The 15,208-nt window shown below is 35.8% G+C and overlaps 2 protein-coding genes across 2 annotated transcripts; one reads left to right on the forward strand and one right to left on the reverse strand.

The window, feature by feature from the left end:
- The first annotated feature begins 1,547 nt into the window (after positions 1-1,547).
- Positions 1,548-9,651, forward strand: LOC127960202 (transcription factor NF-E2 45 kDa subunit-like). The gene is made up of 4 exons (XM_052559799.1): positions 1,548-1,765; positions 5,429-5,644; positions 5,800-5,961; positions 7,290-9,651. The coding sequence occupies exons 1-4, from the start codon at positions 1,733-1,735 to the stop codon at positions 8,556-8,558; spliced, it is 1,680 nt and encodes a 559-aa protein (XP_052415759.1). The 5' UTR covers positions 1,548-1,732; the 3' UTR covers positions 8,559-9,651.
- Positions 9,652-9,870: 219 nt separating this feature from the next.
- On the reverse strand, positions 9,871-14,752 carry LOC127960203 (metaxin-2). The gene is made up of 10 exons (XM_052559800.1): positions 14,570-14,752; positions 14,142-14,189; positions 13,980-14,026; positions 13,791-13,863; positions 13,533-13,609; positions 13,372-13,464; positions 12,608-12,646; positions 10,799-10,924; positions 10,607-10,683; positions 9,871-10,480 (listed from the first exon to the last, which is right to left on the reverse strand). The coding sequence occupies exons 1-10, from the start codon at positions 14,607-14,609 to the stop codon at positions 10,276-10,278; spliced, it is 825 nt and encodes a 274-aa protein (XP_052415760.1). The 5' UTR covers positions 14,610-14,752; the 3' UTR covers positions 9,871-10,275.
- Between the last annotated feature and the right edge of the window lie 456 nt (positions 14,753-15,208).

Below are 15,208 nucleotides of genomic sequence, written 5' to 3' on the forward strand. Positions count from 1 at the left end.
GTAATGCACTGACCACACACTCACACAGCCAGAGTGGACCACAGAACTTTCCCCGAGGAGCCATGGTTGAATGTGTTTGTTTCTCTGTATAAGTGTGTCCAAATGTGCATACTAACTTGTGTGGGTATGCAACTTTGGAAGAGGAAGTCTATAAGTCTTTCTGAATTCTAGATTTGTGTTTAAAATGTATCAAACATTTACTGCAACCATTTGGGCTTCAGTCAGTTCGCTGGCAGTTGCCTTGAGAAGGTTACCCACTGAGGACCAATCAGCTCCTGAGGTTCCTGGGAAGTAAAACACATGTTAGAATTTATGTCCACTCTCTAGAATGAGCTGACGTGTCTCCATGCATTAGCAACTTCAAACTGTTGCAACAAAACTTAGGAGAATCCTAATTTGACACAGCCTGTAATGGAGGTCTTATTTTATACAACCCACAAATGTTTATTTTGGCATGTTGAAACAAAAAAAAATCCAAGAGTGTGAAAATATATATATATAGATATAGATAGATGAACATACACATATACTTTTTGCTTCTTTTGTAGGCTATAATATTTCAATTCACCAATTCAGTTTTGAGAATCAGATTTAAGAATGTAGCCTATATACTGACTTACATGTGATTTTGTAAAGAGCTGAAAGCTTTTGTTCAAAACAACAGTCATCCATGTTTTTGGACAGGTTCTCTGCTCAGGTTTTGTATCCAAAACTTCTCGAATTACTCTGTTAAATAGTTTAAGCTTGGCATCACTTTAAGAACTGCCTAAAGCAGTATAATTTAGTGCGTGCGCTTTTCTGAGTTTTATGCATCTTCTCCAAAATCATATATTAGAGGCCAAAGCCACTAATGGAAGTTTAATTCTGGACTGTGAAGTGTCCGCTTACCTCACGGCTGACCGGTGGCTCGATCTCCTGGCTGGAGCAGACTGAATGCATTGCTGGACCCCCTCTCTCTCTTTCTCTCTCTCTCTCCGTCGCTAAAGGAATGTCGACGTGGAGCTGCCAAACGTGAACGTGTCGGGTGCTCATGAACGCGCTCGTCGGAGATCTCCTCCGAGCTCGTACCCTTGGCATAGGTAGAGTTGTCATGGCGCTAATCACAGCTACCTGTCACATTTCGTGGCGTGTTGAAAACTGAACTAAAGGGGAAGACATTCTTGAACGACGGACAATGCATGATTCATCTGAAGCTGTTACATTATGTACATTTTTTTAAAAAGTAGCATATTACTTTGTACAGTGTGCATGATTAATATTGGGAACACTTCATCAAAACAAAATCATCATAATATTTTACTTGGCTATTGAACTAAATTATATTTTTACGTAGCCTAGTAGACCGTAAAAATAAAACGAGTAAGTAGCAGTTAGTATGCCTTTATTTTACGCTTTAAGAAGTTAAAGTTTGCTTTTTCGTTTGTGACGGTGAAGACTCGAGATAAAACTGTTTCATCAACATGATTATTGATGATGAAAGAAGGTTGTAAAGGCATGTTGTAAAGTGACGAAGACATGTCTAGTTGAGTTGAAAGCTGTTATTGGTCGATGCTTTTTAATATTTGTGTTCTGGTGTTTGATTGGCTGTTGGAGATAGTGGGCGTTTCCTCTCTGTATTTGGATTTTTTTGGTTGTTACACACGCATGTCGTCAGATTTGATTCAGAAATATGCTCTGCTGACACTTGTAATAGACCACCATCAGACCAGTCCTTCAACATTAACTGAAAGACATGGACGACCCTTCAGCTCAGTTTCAACACGAGGTAAGTTTAAATCAACAGTATTTTGAAACCAAATATATTTAGTTAAACTTTACAACATGGACTAGGTTCATCTAAATCCACATATACGTCCATGTAATGTGGGGCAACTGATTGAAAAGGACTCATTTGTTTGTTGGAAAAGTCCCATTTTTGAAGTTGTGTAACACTAATTGTAGAACTGACGAGATGATCTTTAAAGTTACCTGCAAAATGTATGCAGGTAAAAATTAAAATTGAAAGACAGGACTAGCCTATTAGAACTATAAACTTACCAAAGCATTGCAGTGTTCAAAAGAAATAAAAGAAAATTATTTTGTCAAATTGTTTATACATGCAGTTTGGACTTTTTTTTGTTTTTTTTTGTTACCTACTTCATCTTGAAGTAGTGTGTGTGTATATATATATGTAACCTGCAGTTAAGAAGTTTGGGATTAGTACGTTTTTTTAATGTTTATTTTATTAAGTTTATAAAGCTTGTGAATTCTGTATATATTTGATCAAAAACACAGAAAGAAAAAAATGAGTTTTGTGGAATAGTATTTATTAGTTTTCTATTTGAATATACTTTAAAATATAATTTATTCATGTGAAGCCAAGCTGAATTTTCAGCATCATTACACTAGTCTTCAGTGTCACATTATCCTAGAAATCATTCTTATATGCTGATTTATAATCAGTGTTGGAAACAGTGCTGCCCACTTAATAGTTTTTGAGACCTGTGATACTTTTTTTCAGGATTATTATTATTATTATTATTTTAAATAATTAATACTTTTATTCCGCAAGGATGTGATAAATTAAATTACAATTACATTAAATGGATAAAAAGTGATGACTCTTATTTCTTTTAAATGGTGTTCTTGTTAACTTTTTTTTCCATCAAAGAATCGAAGAAGAATCGAAGAAAAAAAGTATTGCAGGTTCCAAACAGTTTCAACACTAATAATTATTTTCAATAAAATATAGTAGCATTGATAATTATAAATAAATGCAACAATTAAGCATATAACATAAAATATAATATAATATAAATATAATTTAAAAATAAATAAAGTTACTTTAAATTGTAATATTTCTTACAGTATTGTTGATCAAATAAATGCATCCTTGGCTAGCACGAGAGACTTCTTTTACAACCCTCTTATACAACCCTAAACATTTGTAGTGTATTATCATAAATAAATAATGAGTAGTGAAGCTATTTTGGAGGTCTAGCATAGGGACCTTGTATATTGATGTGCTGATATAATATATGTATACATGTTCTTAAAAAAGCAATTAGAGCTTATTTTTGAACTGCAAAAGAATCCTTTTTTTTGTATTTGTATATCAAGCTGTAAGTGGGGAGTGGAAGGCAGTCAGAAAAGCTCTTGGCCCAAGGTCTCTGTAACTCTCAGGGAGGCCACCTACATAAAATTAGTCTCATCTGTCATGAATTCAAGTAACTGGGTTGGTTAAATAAACATTTCACTTTGTGCACCTGATCCAGACACACCCAAGGCTGCACCACTGTTTTAGGGTGGGTTGCCATTTACCCCAATAAGAAGAGTTGATTCATAAATCAGTTATCTTTTATGCACACAAAGATCTATCAGCATGTCTACACTTTAACACAGTTGCATCATCACACACCCAGCTGTAGGCGTGTGTATTCACCTTTCACTCAGCTTACCTTTATACCTTCTTTCTCCCAGTTATTATTGTTCAGAAGTGTTTTTTTTTTTTTTTTTTTTTTTGTTGTTTTTTTTATCTGATGAATTGTTTTCACTTGCTCAGTGAACTAAATTCGACCTTCTACGTAAGCTGAAGCATTTATTTACTTGCGTGACTTCAGTAAGAGGGCAACAAGTTCAAGGTGTTTATGACTGACTCCATTACAAATGCTTAGAAGTTTTGTTTGTGTTCCAGCTTACAAATTGTGTTCAATTTGAAGACCGCGGTGTCATGGCCTTCAGGTTAACACACACACTTTTTACACAGAAACAGCAGAGTTGGAATGGACATACGTTGATTATAGGGTCTGAAAATGGTGAAATATGCTTGAAAACATTTTTAATCACAGTGTGCATCTATATCTCACATTGTAAACACCAATGGCAATATCAATCACTGATAGTGAATTAAAAAGACAGTAAAACTAGATTACAAATTAGGCTTTAAACCACAGTAAGTGACAAGCTGACTCCTGTTGTTCCCTAGTGTGTGATTCTCTGAGAAGACCAGGTCATAAAAATGGCAGTTTGTTAGAACTAAACTACTTTTTTTTTCTTTGCAACTGTAACATTTTGTTTGCTCACTGGGGGAAACAAAATGGATTTTGAACAACCCCAAATAAATCTACATATTTAATTTTTTTTAAATACATTTCAAAATAGGCAAACATATATTTGCTAAAATATGTTAAAAAATATATTGTGAGTTATTATTGGCTAAACATATTTTCAACACACACACAGAGAGAGAGAGAGAGTTCATTTTCTGTGTATTTTTGAAAATACATTTCATTTTTAAAATGCATTTAACTTTCACATTGTCTATAACACATGAACATGAACGCATATCATTTATATAACAATCAAGGAACATATACACTAGATACAAAAAGTTTACATTATTGAATCATCAAATCTAGTTTTGATATCCGATAGGCTATTCCACAAACATGTATTTAGCCTCTGTTGGTCTGTTCTACCTGAAGAAAGCTATCTTTTAGCATTCCCATTAATCTCAACAGCAGTTGTTCTGCTTTACTTCCTTAAGTACTCTCTGTTCATGGGATCATTCAGGTGTTTTGTTTTTAGAGCCAATCACCTATGCCATAACTGGATTCATGCCACCCAGCCAAACATTTACCCCTTGTCTGAACTCTTCTGATCTGCACTGAAATGAACTTGTCTGATGCAAACTTCTCTAATCTGAACTGAATTGAACTTACCTGAACTGAAATGGATTGAAATTTATGAAATTGTTCTATTTGTTTTTTCAGTTCCACGTCTGTAGTGTGCACCGTAGATGTCACTGACATTTACTTTAAGTAGAAAACAAAGCAGAGACACAAAGCACTTTATTGGTCTAGTGCCATATATCAGGCTCCCTCAGTGGCAGCACAACCTCTGACCATACAATCAGGGCTCATAAATGCATTGATTACCTTTTTATCATATCAAAAGAAGTAATTATAACTGATCTTACATCAATGATTCTCAACCTTTTTGACTCCAGGGCCCCACATTGTCCACAATGATATTCAAAGGCCCCATAACTTTTCCAGTCATTCATAATTTACTGGATAAGTCAGAAGAAATATTTTCTTCTCTGAAGTTTGCTTAGAAGTTGTCTAATAATTCACTCAGTTTAATTTGTTTTGTGATCCGGTGAAATTAAAGCATGTTTTACTGTATTCATAAAATAAAATGATCTGCCTTGATAGTGTTTATTGTTATTCCATGGTACACCAACCCGAAAGTTTACAGGTGTATTTGGTGAGAAGGCACCTGCCAAGCAAATGAATGTGAATGCAAATCACACACAAAAACATGACTGGTATTGTTAGAGTTCACTGAAAGTTTATGCAAACATGCTCCTATTGTTATACCAGGGTGCACAGCCACATCCAAACATGGTCAATTGTCTGTTTTACATGATGTCTCTCTGGATTTTTAGGATTTGATAGATATTTTATGGAGACAGGATGTCGATTTGGGGGTGAAGCGAGAGATCTTTGATGGATGTCTTCGGCAGAGAGAGGAGGAGAACACGAGAGCAAGAGAAACAGAGTTAAAAAGAGAGCAAGAGTTTGAAAGGATCATGCAAAGGTTACAGAAACTAGACAAGGAAACTGGAGAGTTTTTGCCTAGTCCTTCATCTGTGAACTCCCAGGTGACCATTTTAACAGCTCCACATGAACAAATAGCAACAAATAAACAGAGTGCATCCCTAAAATAAATAAATCTCTCAAAATAACACTTGTGTGCACACCCACACACTCTCTATTGTCAAGTGTTGCTTACGGAGCTATTTTCACCATGTTTTAGGCTGTGCCCTTCTCAGAGACATTGCATTCTACAGAGTTTACTCAGCGTTCACCTGTTACCCAGAATCCTCTGCTGTCTGCACTGCTTTTGTCTCAGAAGTCTCAGAAACCTCCTTGTCAAGAGCAGGCTTTTAGTGAACTGCTGTCACTGCCAGACTTACAGGTATTTATGTACACAATGCAGAAAGATGTACACAGACATGCCTCAACTGGTGCATGGTTGGCATTTCTTTTTGGAATACATTTTCCTTCTTGCAAGCTACATTAAATTTGGGTAACTGTAAACTGTAAGAGGCTCTATGGTAATTTTAAAGCCACTGCATTTTTTTTTTAAATCACTTGTAAGTCCGCACATTCTTAATAGAGTTGCCTTAGGAAAATATAGTGAGCATTTATTGATGATTTAAATGAAATGTAAAAATGACTAAAAGTTAACATAATTGACAGATGACTAAACTGTTGTTGGTATAGCTACCATAAAATAAAATATCTATAGTTTAATATATTTACTCATGTATTATTTATAAATTGTAACTACAGTATGATTCAACTTTGTTATTTAAAACGTGCTTTATTAAATATATATATATATATATATATATATATATATATATATATATATATATATATATATATATATATATATATATATATATATATATATATATATATATATATATATATATATATATATATATATATATACATATATATATAATGTAATATGTTTCAATAAAATTTCATAAACAAATTACAATTTCATAAAAGTATCTAGTTGTCAAATCCTCTTAAGTTACATTCTGGTCTGCATATTTAGGTAAACATTAAAACCAGACAAAGGATTATTACCAAGTATCTAATCAGTAATATTAAAAATGTTAAAGCAATAGTAAATAATTTGAGGTGTGTGCTTATTTGAGATATGATGAGTTAATGTTTAGATTGTATATCATAGTATAGCATGAAGGTAATGTCCCCACTATCGTTATAATGGCATTGTGGTGACATATCACAATTGTCTCTAGCATGGCCTTGTCTCTAACAGCTCACACAGTCCCACTCCTCCAAGTCTAGCATGGGTTGGGTAATAGACTGTAGTAGATCCTCTGCACCAGCAATAGGGTCCATCGCTGCAGGTAGTGACTGCATTGAGTCTGCTTGTGACCACTGTCCTGTATCAAAAAAAAATAGCAAGTGAGACAATGAAACTTTCTGACCCCAAACCTTTAAACAGTAGTGTAAATATTCTAGATCACCATGTACAGCCTATGCACATCTAAAATCTCAGTGAGCATATGAATAATACGCAATCCATTGATATAAATGTTCTATTTTTAATACAACGATTTTTGACTCCAAAATGTTTATACGAAATATGTATACTGTGGAGGTTGCAAAATAATATCATACCTCTTTGTTAACTACAGAATTGAATTATCAGGGAAAAAAAATGTCTAATATAATTCAAATACTGTTTTGTTTCTCTGTTAGTATTATTTGGATGTCCTGGAGTCTGAGGGCTCAAGCTTGCCCCTAGAGGATATCACCGAAATCAGCCACCACAACCTGCCCGAGCCACAGAGGGAAAACTCAACAGATGCGCTGTGTGGCATCACACAGACAATATCAGACTCTTTTGAGGTTTCTCAGCCTTTGTCATGCATGCCCTCTGATCCCATAGAGATCCTGGAAACATGCATACAGACATTCTCGGATCAAGGAAATCCTACACCTTCACCTTCAAACACAATTTACAGCTGCAGTACCCCTGATAATCATGTGATTTTACCTAAATGCCACATAAACTCAAGCGATTCAACCCTCAGTGAGTTTTGCCCATATACCATCAATACCAGTAAACCTGAACAATTAAATTGTGCACCTGGAAGGGACGCTCCACAGACGCTTTTACAATTTGAGGAGCGCCACGTTCTTCTGGGGTTTGATGACTCCGTTTCAGTTGGCTCTTTGGATTTAGAGACGTCCCTCTACGCTGCTGACACCTTAAGTATAGGCCAATCAGACAAGGATGAGTTGGAGAGCATCCAATCAGATTACACCGATCTGCTGCCTTTATCTATGCACTCTGATGCTGTGGAGGCAACGCTGTATGAAACTGTTACGTCTGCACAACACCAAACTCAAAATGAACCAACACCTAAAAATTCAAATCAAGCAAATCCCTTAACCACAAGCAGAGCTGCAGGTGTCCGGCGCGTATGTCGTGATGAACAGCGGGCCCAAGCCATGAGTTTGCCGCTTAGTGTGCATGACATCATCAACCTGCCTGTGGAAGCATTTAACGAAGCCATCAACTCTTACAAACTCAGCAGCGCTCAACACACCCTCATCAGAGACATTCGGAGACGTGGTAAAAACAAGATGGCAGCCCAGAGCTGTCGCAAACGAAAGCTGGATTGTTTCATTGATCTCGAAGACGAGATTGAGAGGCTGAAGAGGGAGAAGGAGCAAATCAAGGAAGAAAATGAGAGGAGAGCTAGAGAACTTCAAGAGACGAAAGAGAAGCTCAAGAAACTTTACAATGAGGTGTTCAGACGGCTGAGAGATGAACATGGGAACTCCTACAACCCTAGAGAGTACAAACTTCAGCAGAGCACTGACGGGACGGTTTACCTGCTGCCACGTGGCACAGCCAACAAGACAAATACGCCAACAGAGGATTTACCTTTGCTTTATAATAAACCTGAAGTACAGCAAATCTCTTTTGGTGATTGTAACTTTACACACCAGGGACCTTAGTTTTGGGATGTTGTTGTCTTGAGGAATCACTAGCATCATCCCCCAGCCGCTGTTTTCAGCCATGCAGTACATTACTGTCTACTTGAAAAAAAGGGAAAGAATGAAATCTACAAAATTGTTGTCAATGTTACATTTAAATGACAACAGCTATGGTATTATACATTTTAGCTTGAATCATGAAGCTGATCCAGTCAGTGGAAATACATACATACTCTATATGTACATATATACTGTGTATGTGTGTATACACACACACACACACAAAACTGTTCAAATGTTAGGTGTTAAGTTTTTTTTTTTTAAGTCAACTTTTTAAGTCTTTTGATCAAACTTGCATTAGAAACCGTAACAAATATGAAATTTTACAATTTAAAATAACTGTTTCCTATTTTTTAATATATTTATAAAATGTGTTTTTTTAGTAATGGCAACACTGAATCTTCAGCAGCCATTACTCTAGCATCACATGATGCTTCAGAAATCAATCTAATATGTTGATTTGGTAATTAAAAAAAAATGTAGTTATCAAGGTTGAAAACAATTTTGTTGCTTAATATTTTTATAGAAAGTGTGATACATTTTTTATTTATTCTTTCTCAGAATTCCTTGATGAATAGAGGTTGAATTAGATTTCACTTTTGATCGGGTTAATACATCCTTGCTGAATAATTCCAAATTTCTTTTACTGACCCAAAAACTTTTGAACAGTACAGTGTACTCCATAGAAACTATAGAAAATAAATGTGTCCACTATATTCACTGTATATGTATATTATATATGTCACACAAGTTTGGAAATAAGTAGATTATTTATTGAAAACTCCAGATTACAATTACATGACGAGATTATGAATAAATGAAATATTCATGCTATATGTACTTGGAAACTGTAAGATTTCTTGATGTCTAAAATACATATTCAGATGAAAAATGACTTGATGCTTGTAATGTTTATCTGCAACAGACAATCTGTTTTAGGTATACTTGTGTTCTAATAAGCAAGTTTTAACCACATTTTTTTGAATTCAGATACTCTAAGATTGTCATTTAGTTCCAATATATTTAAATCCAATAAAAACTGATTAAACTTATAAAAGCTAAATACAATGACATGTATAATTTATGTATTCACTGAATGTTGAGTATATGACTTCAATTTTATGCAGCATTATTACGCCCCCTGTTGGAGCAAAAAGAACACAGAAATGTTATGCTAAGTGTTTAGCTGCATTAAAGGACTGCCTCTACATTAAATAACGTTACATATTATAACACGTTTGAACTTTGCATGAACAGATTTCCTCAACACAGAAACGTTTAAACTTAGAGTTTATTATACTTCACAGTGTAGGCACTTTCCCTGTACACATCATTAGACAAAGGCATCACACAGTGAAAAAAAAAAAAGATTTACATCACCTAAATTTTTATATAAGAAATCAGATTTTACTGTTGCGGCAGGCAGATTCCTGTTATGGCATTACGAACAGGCAAAGAAGTAGTTTTTGAATTGTGATGGGAACACTTAAAATATTCACAAACTTTTATTTAATGGCCCGTTCTCCATCCTACTGATCTATAACAATGATGGTTTAGCCTCAACAGAACTAACAATGTTGTTTTTTAATGCACATAGGACGTTAAAGACAACAATCATTTCAGCCAGATCAATCACTTGAGATCAGAGGAGTGAGAAATGTTGGGCAAAGTGAGGAGCTCAGGGTAGTGAGCCTTTGGAATGGCGTGAGGACCCCGACTGGCTCTCTCGTTCATGCTCCTTAAAGTAAGTCTGTTCAATACGATGGCAGAAAGAAAGCAGGTTGGTGTAGGATTTAACCTTTTCAGCAAGCTCGTCGTTGGTCAGTTGTGTGGTGAGTATGGTGAAAAGATGACCAAACACTAGAGCATCTAGTTCAGTTGGCCTGTGACATTGAAAGTACAATTAGTTAATACAGCATGGGAAAACTGAGTTATGTAACATGTCTGTATGTGTATATGATGCTCACAAAACGATGTCTGTATGTGTATATGATGCTCACAAAACGTACTGTTTGCTGAAAAAGTAGGGCTGTGTTCCTAATCGCTGTGACAAGGCCTGACAGCACTGACTCACATCTTCATAAACCTAAGAAGAGGAAACCCGCACTAAACTTTATGTACCGGACATTGAGGAAAGAAAAACACAAAGTGACTTGCACAGTGAATTAAACTTAATTAACTTATCTGCACACAAAAAATACCTGCTCCAGACTCTTTCCAGACCATCCAATCGCATTCATCTTCCTCCGTACCTCCCACTGCTTCTGATAGGCCAGAATGTGATTGAGGGGCCAAGAATAGGGACTACTGTATCGTGGCCTAGAGATCTAAACAAACACTACCATTAAATATGTAACATGAAGTTATACATTTATATATTTATTTATCTATATGCTGACATTAATTGCCATTGATGTCATCTTTGTTAATATTATATATATAGGTCCTTCTCAAAAAATTAGCATATTGTAAAAAAGTGTATTAGTTTCAATAATGTAATAATAAAAATGTAACTTTCATATATTTTAGATTCATTGCACACCAACTGAAATATTTCATGTCTTTTATTGTTTTAATACTGATGATTTTGGCATACAGCTCATGAAAACCCAAAATTCCTATCTCAAAAGATTAGCATATTTCATCCGACCAATAAAAGAAAAGTGTTTTTAATACGAAAAAAGTCAACCTTCAAATAATTATGTTCAGTTATGCACTCAATACTTGGTCGGGAATCCTTTTGCAGAAATGACTGCTTCAATGCGGCGTGGCATGGAGGCAATCAGCCTGTGGCACTGCTGAGGTGTTATGGAGGCCCAGGATGCTTCAATAGCGGCCTTAAGCTCATCCAGAGTGTTGGGTCTTGCGTCTCTCAACTTTCTCTTCACAATATCCCACAGATTCTCTATGGGGTACAGGTCAGGAGAGTTGGCAGGCCAATTGAGCACAGTAATACTATGGTCAGTAAACAGTTTACCAGTGGTTTTGGCACTGTGAGCAGGTGCCAGGTCGTGCTGAAAAACGAAATCTTCATCTCCATAAAGCTTTTCAGCAGATGGAAGCATGAAGTGCTCCAAAATCTCCTGATAGCTAGCTGCATTGACCCTGCCCTTGATAAAACACAGTGGACCAACACCAGCAGCTGACATGGCACCCCAGACCATCACTGACTGTGGGTACTTGACACTGGACTTCAGGCATTTTGGCATTTGCTTCTCCCCAGTCTTCCTCCAGACTCTGGCACCTTGATTTCCGAATGACATGCAAAATTTGCTTTCATCCGAAAGAAGTACTTTGGACCACTGAGCAACAGTCCAGTGCTGCTTCTCTGTAGCCCATTTCCTGCACACGCCTGTGCACGGTGGCTCTGGATGTTTCTACTCCAGACTCCGCAGGTCCCCCAAGGTCTGAAATCGGTCCTTCTCCACAATCTACCTCAGGGTCCGGTCACCTCTTCTCGTTGTGCAGCGTTTTTTGCCACACTTTTTCCTTCCCACAGACTTCCCACTGAGGTGCCTTGATACAGCACTCTGGAAACAGCCTATTCGTTCAGAAATTTCTTTCTGTGTCTTAACCTCTCGTATTGAGGGTGTCAATGATGGCCTTCTGGACAGCAGTCAGATCGGCAGTCTTACCCATGATTGCGGTTTTGAGTAATGAACCAGGCTGGGAGTTTTTAAAAGCCTCAGGAATCTTTTGCAGGTGTTTAGAGTTAATTAGTTGATTCAGATGATTAGGTTAATAGCTCGGTAAGAGAACCTTTTCATGATATGCTAATTTTTTGAGATAGGAATTTTGGGTTTTCATGAGCTGTATGCCAAAATCATCAGTATTAAAACAATAAAAGACCTGAATTAAATAATTTGGTGTGCAATGAATCTAAAATATATGAAAGTTTAATTTTTATCATTACATTATGGAAAATAATGAACTTTTTCACAATATGCTAAGTTTTTGAGAAGGACAGATATAATATATGATTTGGGAACATCCTTATACGTGACACATACCTCTGTAGCAGTATGGTCATCACACCACTGGATATACAACTAGAAAGAACAGGTAAAGTTTCACTAGTTTGCACAGTTTATCACTTAAGATAAAATGCATATAAATACATATAATTAGAGAAATCCACAAGCAAAGATACAAAATGTGCTGGAAATGTAGCTTTTTTTATACAAATGCAATCAATCAGATTTTTTGCATCAAAGGTTAGGGGTCGATGCGTTTTTTCTTTTTTCTTTTTTTTTTTTTAAGAAATTAATACTTTTATTGAGCATGGATGCACTATATTGATCGAAATTTACAATTTACAATTTCAACTAATGCTTTTTTTTTACTTTCTGTTAATCAAATAATCCTGAAAAATGATATTATAAAAAAAATATTAAGCAGCACAACAACAACATAATATTAGTAATAATAATAGTAATTTTCTATTATATTAGTATACTAGAGTTTTATATTAATAGTGCATTCAAATGATCTCTAAAGTATAATGTGACACTGAAGACTGGAGTAATGGCTACTAAGAGTTCAGCTTTTCCATTACAGGAGTAAATTATTTTTATAATAAACAAATTATATATTTAAAAATATATATTAAAATAGAAAAGAGTTGTTTCTGTAAAACATAATTTATAATATTACCCTTTTACTGTATTTTAACCAACTAAAAGATGCATTGGTGAGCATAAAAGACTTAAAAACAATATTGTACCACCCCCAAACTTTTGAAAGGTTTTGTATGATGACGTGTGCAGGTCTGTACCTCTGCAGTCAGCAGCATGTTATTCACCAACTCCATGTAAGCCTTCATCTCTGCCCTCTGGACATCATCCAACCCGTCGCTCAAAGAATGACCCTATGGACAAGCAACAGTCAAAAACTCTACGATTCATCTGGAATTTGTTTTTAGAGTGAGAGTGATACCTTTGCCTTTGTGAACTGAACTATCGGCCCCAATTCTGACACAACTTGATTTCCAACGTGGATGAAAGGAACCTTCCCTAATGAACAGAAAAGAGGAGACATCTCAAAACACATAAACAAGCTCTAACTAATATGTTCAACCTGACAAAGCAGAACCTCTTAACCACCACCCTTCCAGCATAAGATAAGACTTAGTAAAGGATTAAAAAAATAAACCTGAAAATGAGTGACTGTAAAGTGAAGAGTTTGGCTGCTCACCTGATGGTGACATGTATTCAGCATTTGCACGGCAGGACACCAGCACTGGCAGGCCACACATCCTCAGAAAAGTCTGCAAAACAAGAATAACTTCACTAACAAAAACAAGTGGGCAATACATTTGTATTGTTGCCAGTGTGCACTGGGGAGTGTGTAAACTGACAAAGTGAGTAAGCCACTACTTTTCACCTGAACTGCCAGAGAGGATGCAGAATCAGACAGCAAGATTTGATCCTCTGCAAAAAAAAAAAAAAAAAATTAATGTTTGTTTCATTTGACATCTTTTATAGTTGCAAAAAGTTCATTCTAAATGTAGAACTAATAAACAGCTTCTCTTTTTTGATCGGTTACCCTTAAGAGGTTGGTACAGAGTTGCATTTTCAGGCCATGGCTCAGCAGCTGCGATAGAAAATGACATGATATGAAATTCTGACATCTCACAAATAATACTGTATATTTCCATTTTTTAGAAACTCTGACCCTATCTATCTTACCCCTATGTGGGCTTACATTATATTAAATATTAATAAACGTTTAATGGGTATCTTTATCTTTGACCCTGACAGTGGCACTGAAAATAACTTTATCTGCTGTAACTTCAAAAATAAAAGACTCGTAAACAGAAGCAGTGGCTTAACTCTATGCAGATAAATTAAATGACTTTGTTGAAAGTAAGTAACGTTTCGTTACCGATTATCATCCTGACCTGCCCATCTCGAGCACAAAACCCTAACACAGCATTTTGGACATGCTACATTACACACAAGCCAAAACATTACCTGCAATCTGAGAGACAAAAGCCTCTGCAGCAAGAGACATGGCGGCGCAGAGGAAATCTACTTTAGTCTAAGCACAATAATTGATCGAAAAACTGAAATGGCATTAATTTCCAACGCAAGGGCAAAGCAAGCTCATGTCCCAGTGTAGTGACGTCATGCCGGAGTTCTTCCTGCTTTCTAGCCAATCACGTTCCTCCACTTCCGCTCGCGTAATAAGAAGGCGGCATTTTACTGCAGAAGCAAGCTACTATTTTCAACATTATTCTTAGAACCTATTCTTTTATTTATTTTTCTTAACTTTTTTTGTTTGTTTTGGTTTGTTATAAGCACAATACAACTGATTCCGGCTCTGTATATTTTATAGTTATTTATGTGCTAATGTATTTTATAGTGGAGGAGCAGGTGTCTGCACATGATCATTATGATGCCTTTAGAACTGCGCGCGGACAGTAAATCATGTGAGCACGCCTTTCACTGTGTGTGAGCCGCATCTCAATTGTTTAAATGTTAGTCTATTATTATCCTAATTCGTAAAGATATTGATAATATTTATTACAGCTCATTAATATAAATATACGTGTATTAATAGTCAATGTTAATATGTTAAAGTACCCCTATTATGGGATCGAAAAGGTTCAT

The sequence above is a fragment of the Carassius gibelio genome, chromosome B6 (genome assembly GCF_023724105.1).
Source record: "Carassius gibelio isolate Cgi1373 ecotype wild population from Czech Republic chromosome B6, carGib1.2-hapl.c, whole genome shotgun sequence".
Lineage (NCBI taxonomy): Eukaryota > Metazoa > Chordata > Actinopteri > Cypriniformes > Cyprinidae > Carassius > Carassius gibelio.

Excerpts from the sequence above, each read along its gene's own strand:
- LOC127960202 (XM_052559799.1), top strand. The coding sequence starts at position 1,733 with ATGGACGACCCTTCAGCTCAGTTTCAACACGAG. Across the intron at positions 1,766-5,428 it reads CAGCTCAGTTTCAACACGAG|GATTTGATAGATATTTTATG; the intron begins GTAAGTTTAAAT and ends CTGGATTTTTAG. Across the intron at positions 5,645-5,799 it reads CTTCATCTGTGAACTCCCAG|GCTGTGCCCTTCTCAGAGAC; the intron begins GTGACCATTTTA and ends ACCATGTTTTAG.
- LOC127960203 (XM_052559800.1), bottom strand. The coding sequence starts at position 14,609 with ATGTCTCTTGCTGCAGAGGCTTTTGTCTCTCAGATTGCAG. Across the intron at positions 14,190-14,569 it reads TTTTGTCTCTCAGATTGCAG|CTGCTGAGCCATGGCCTGAA; the intron begins GTAATGTTTTGG and ends TTTCTATCGCAG. Across the intron at positions 13,864-13,979 it reads CATCCTCTCTGGCAGTTCAG|ACTTTTCTGAGGATGTGTGG; the intron begins GTGAAAAGTAGT and ends CTTGTTTTGCAG.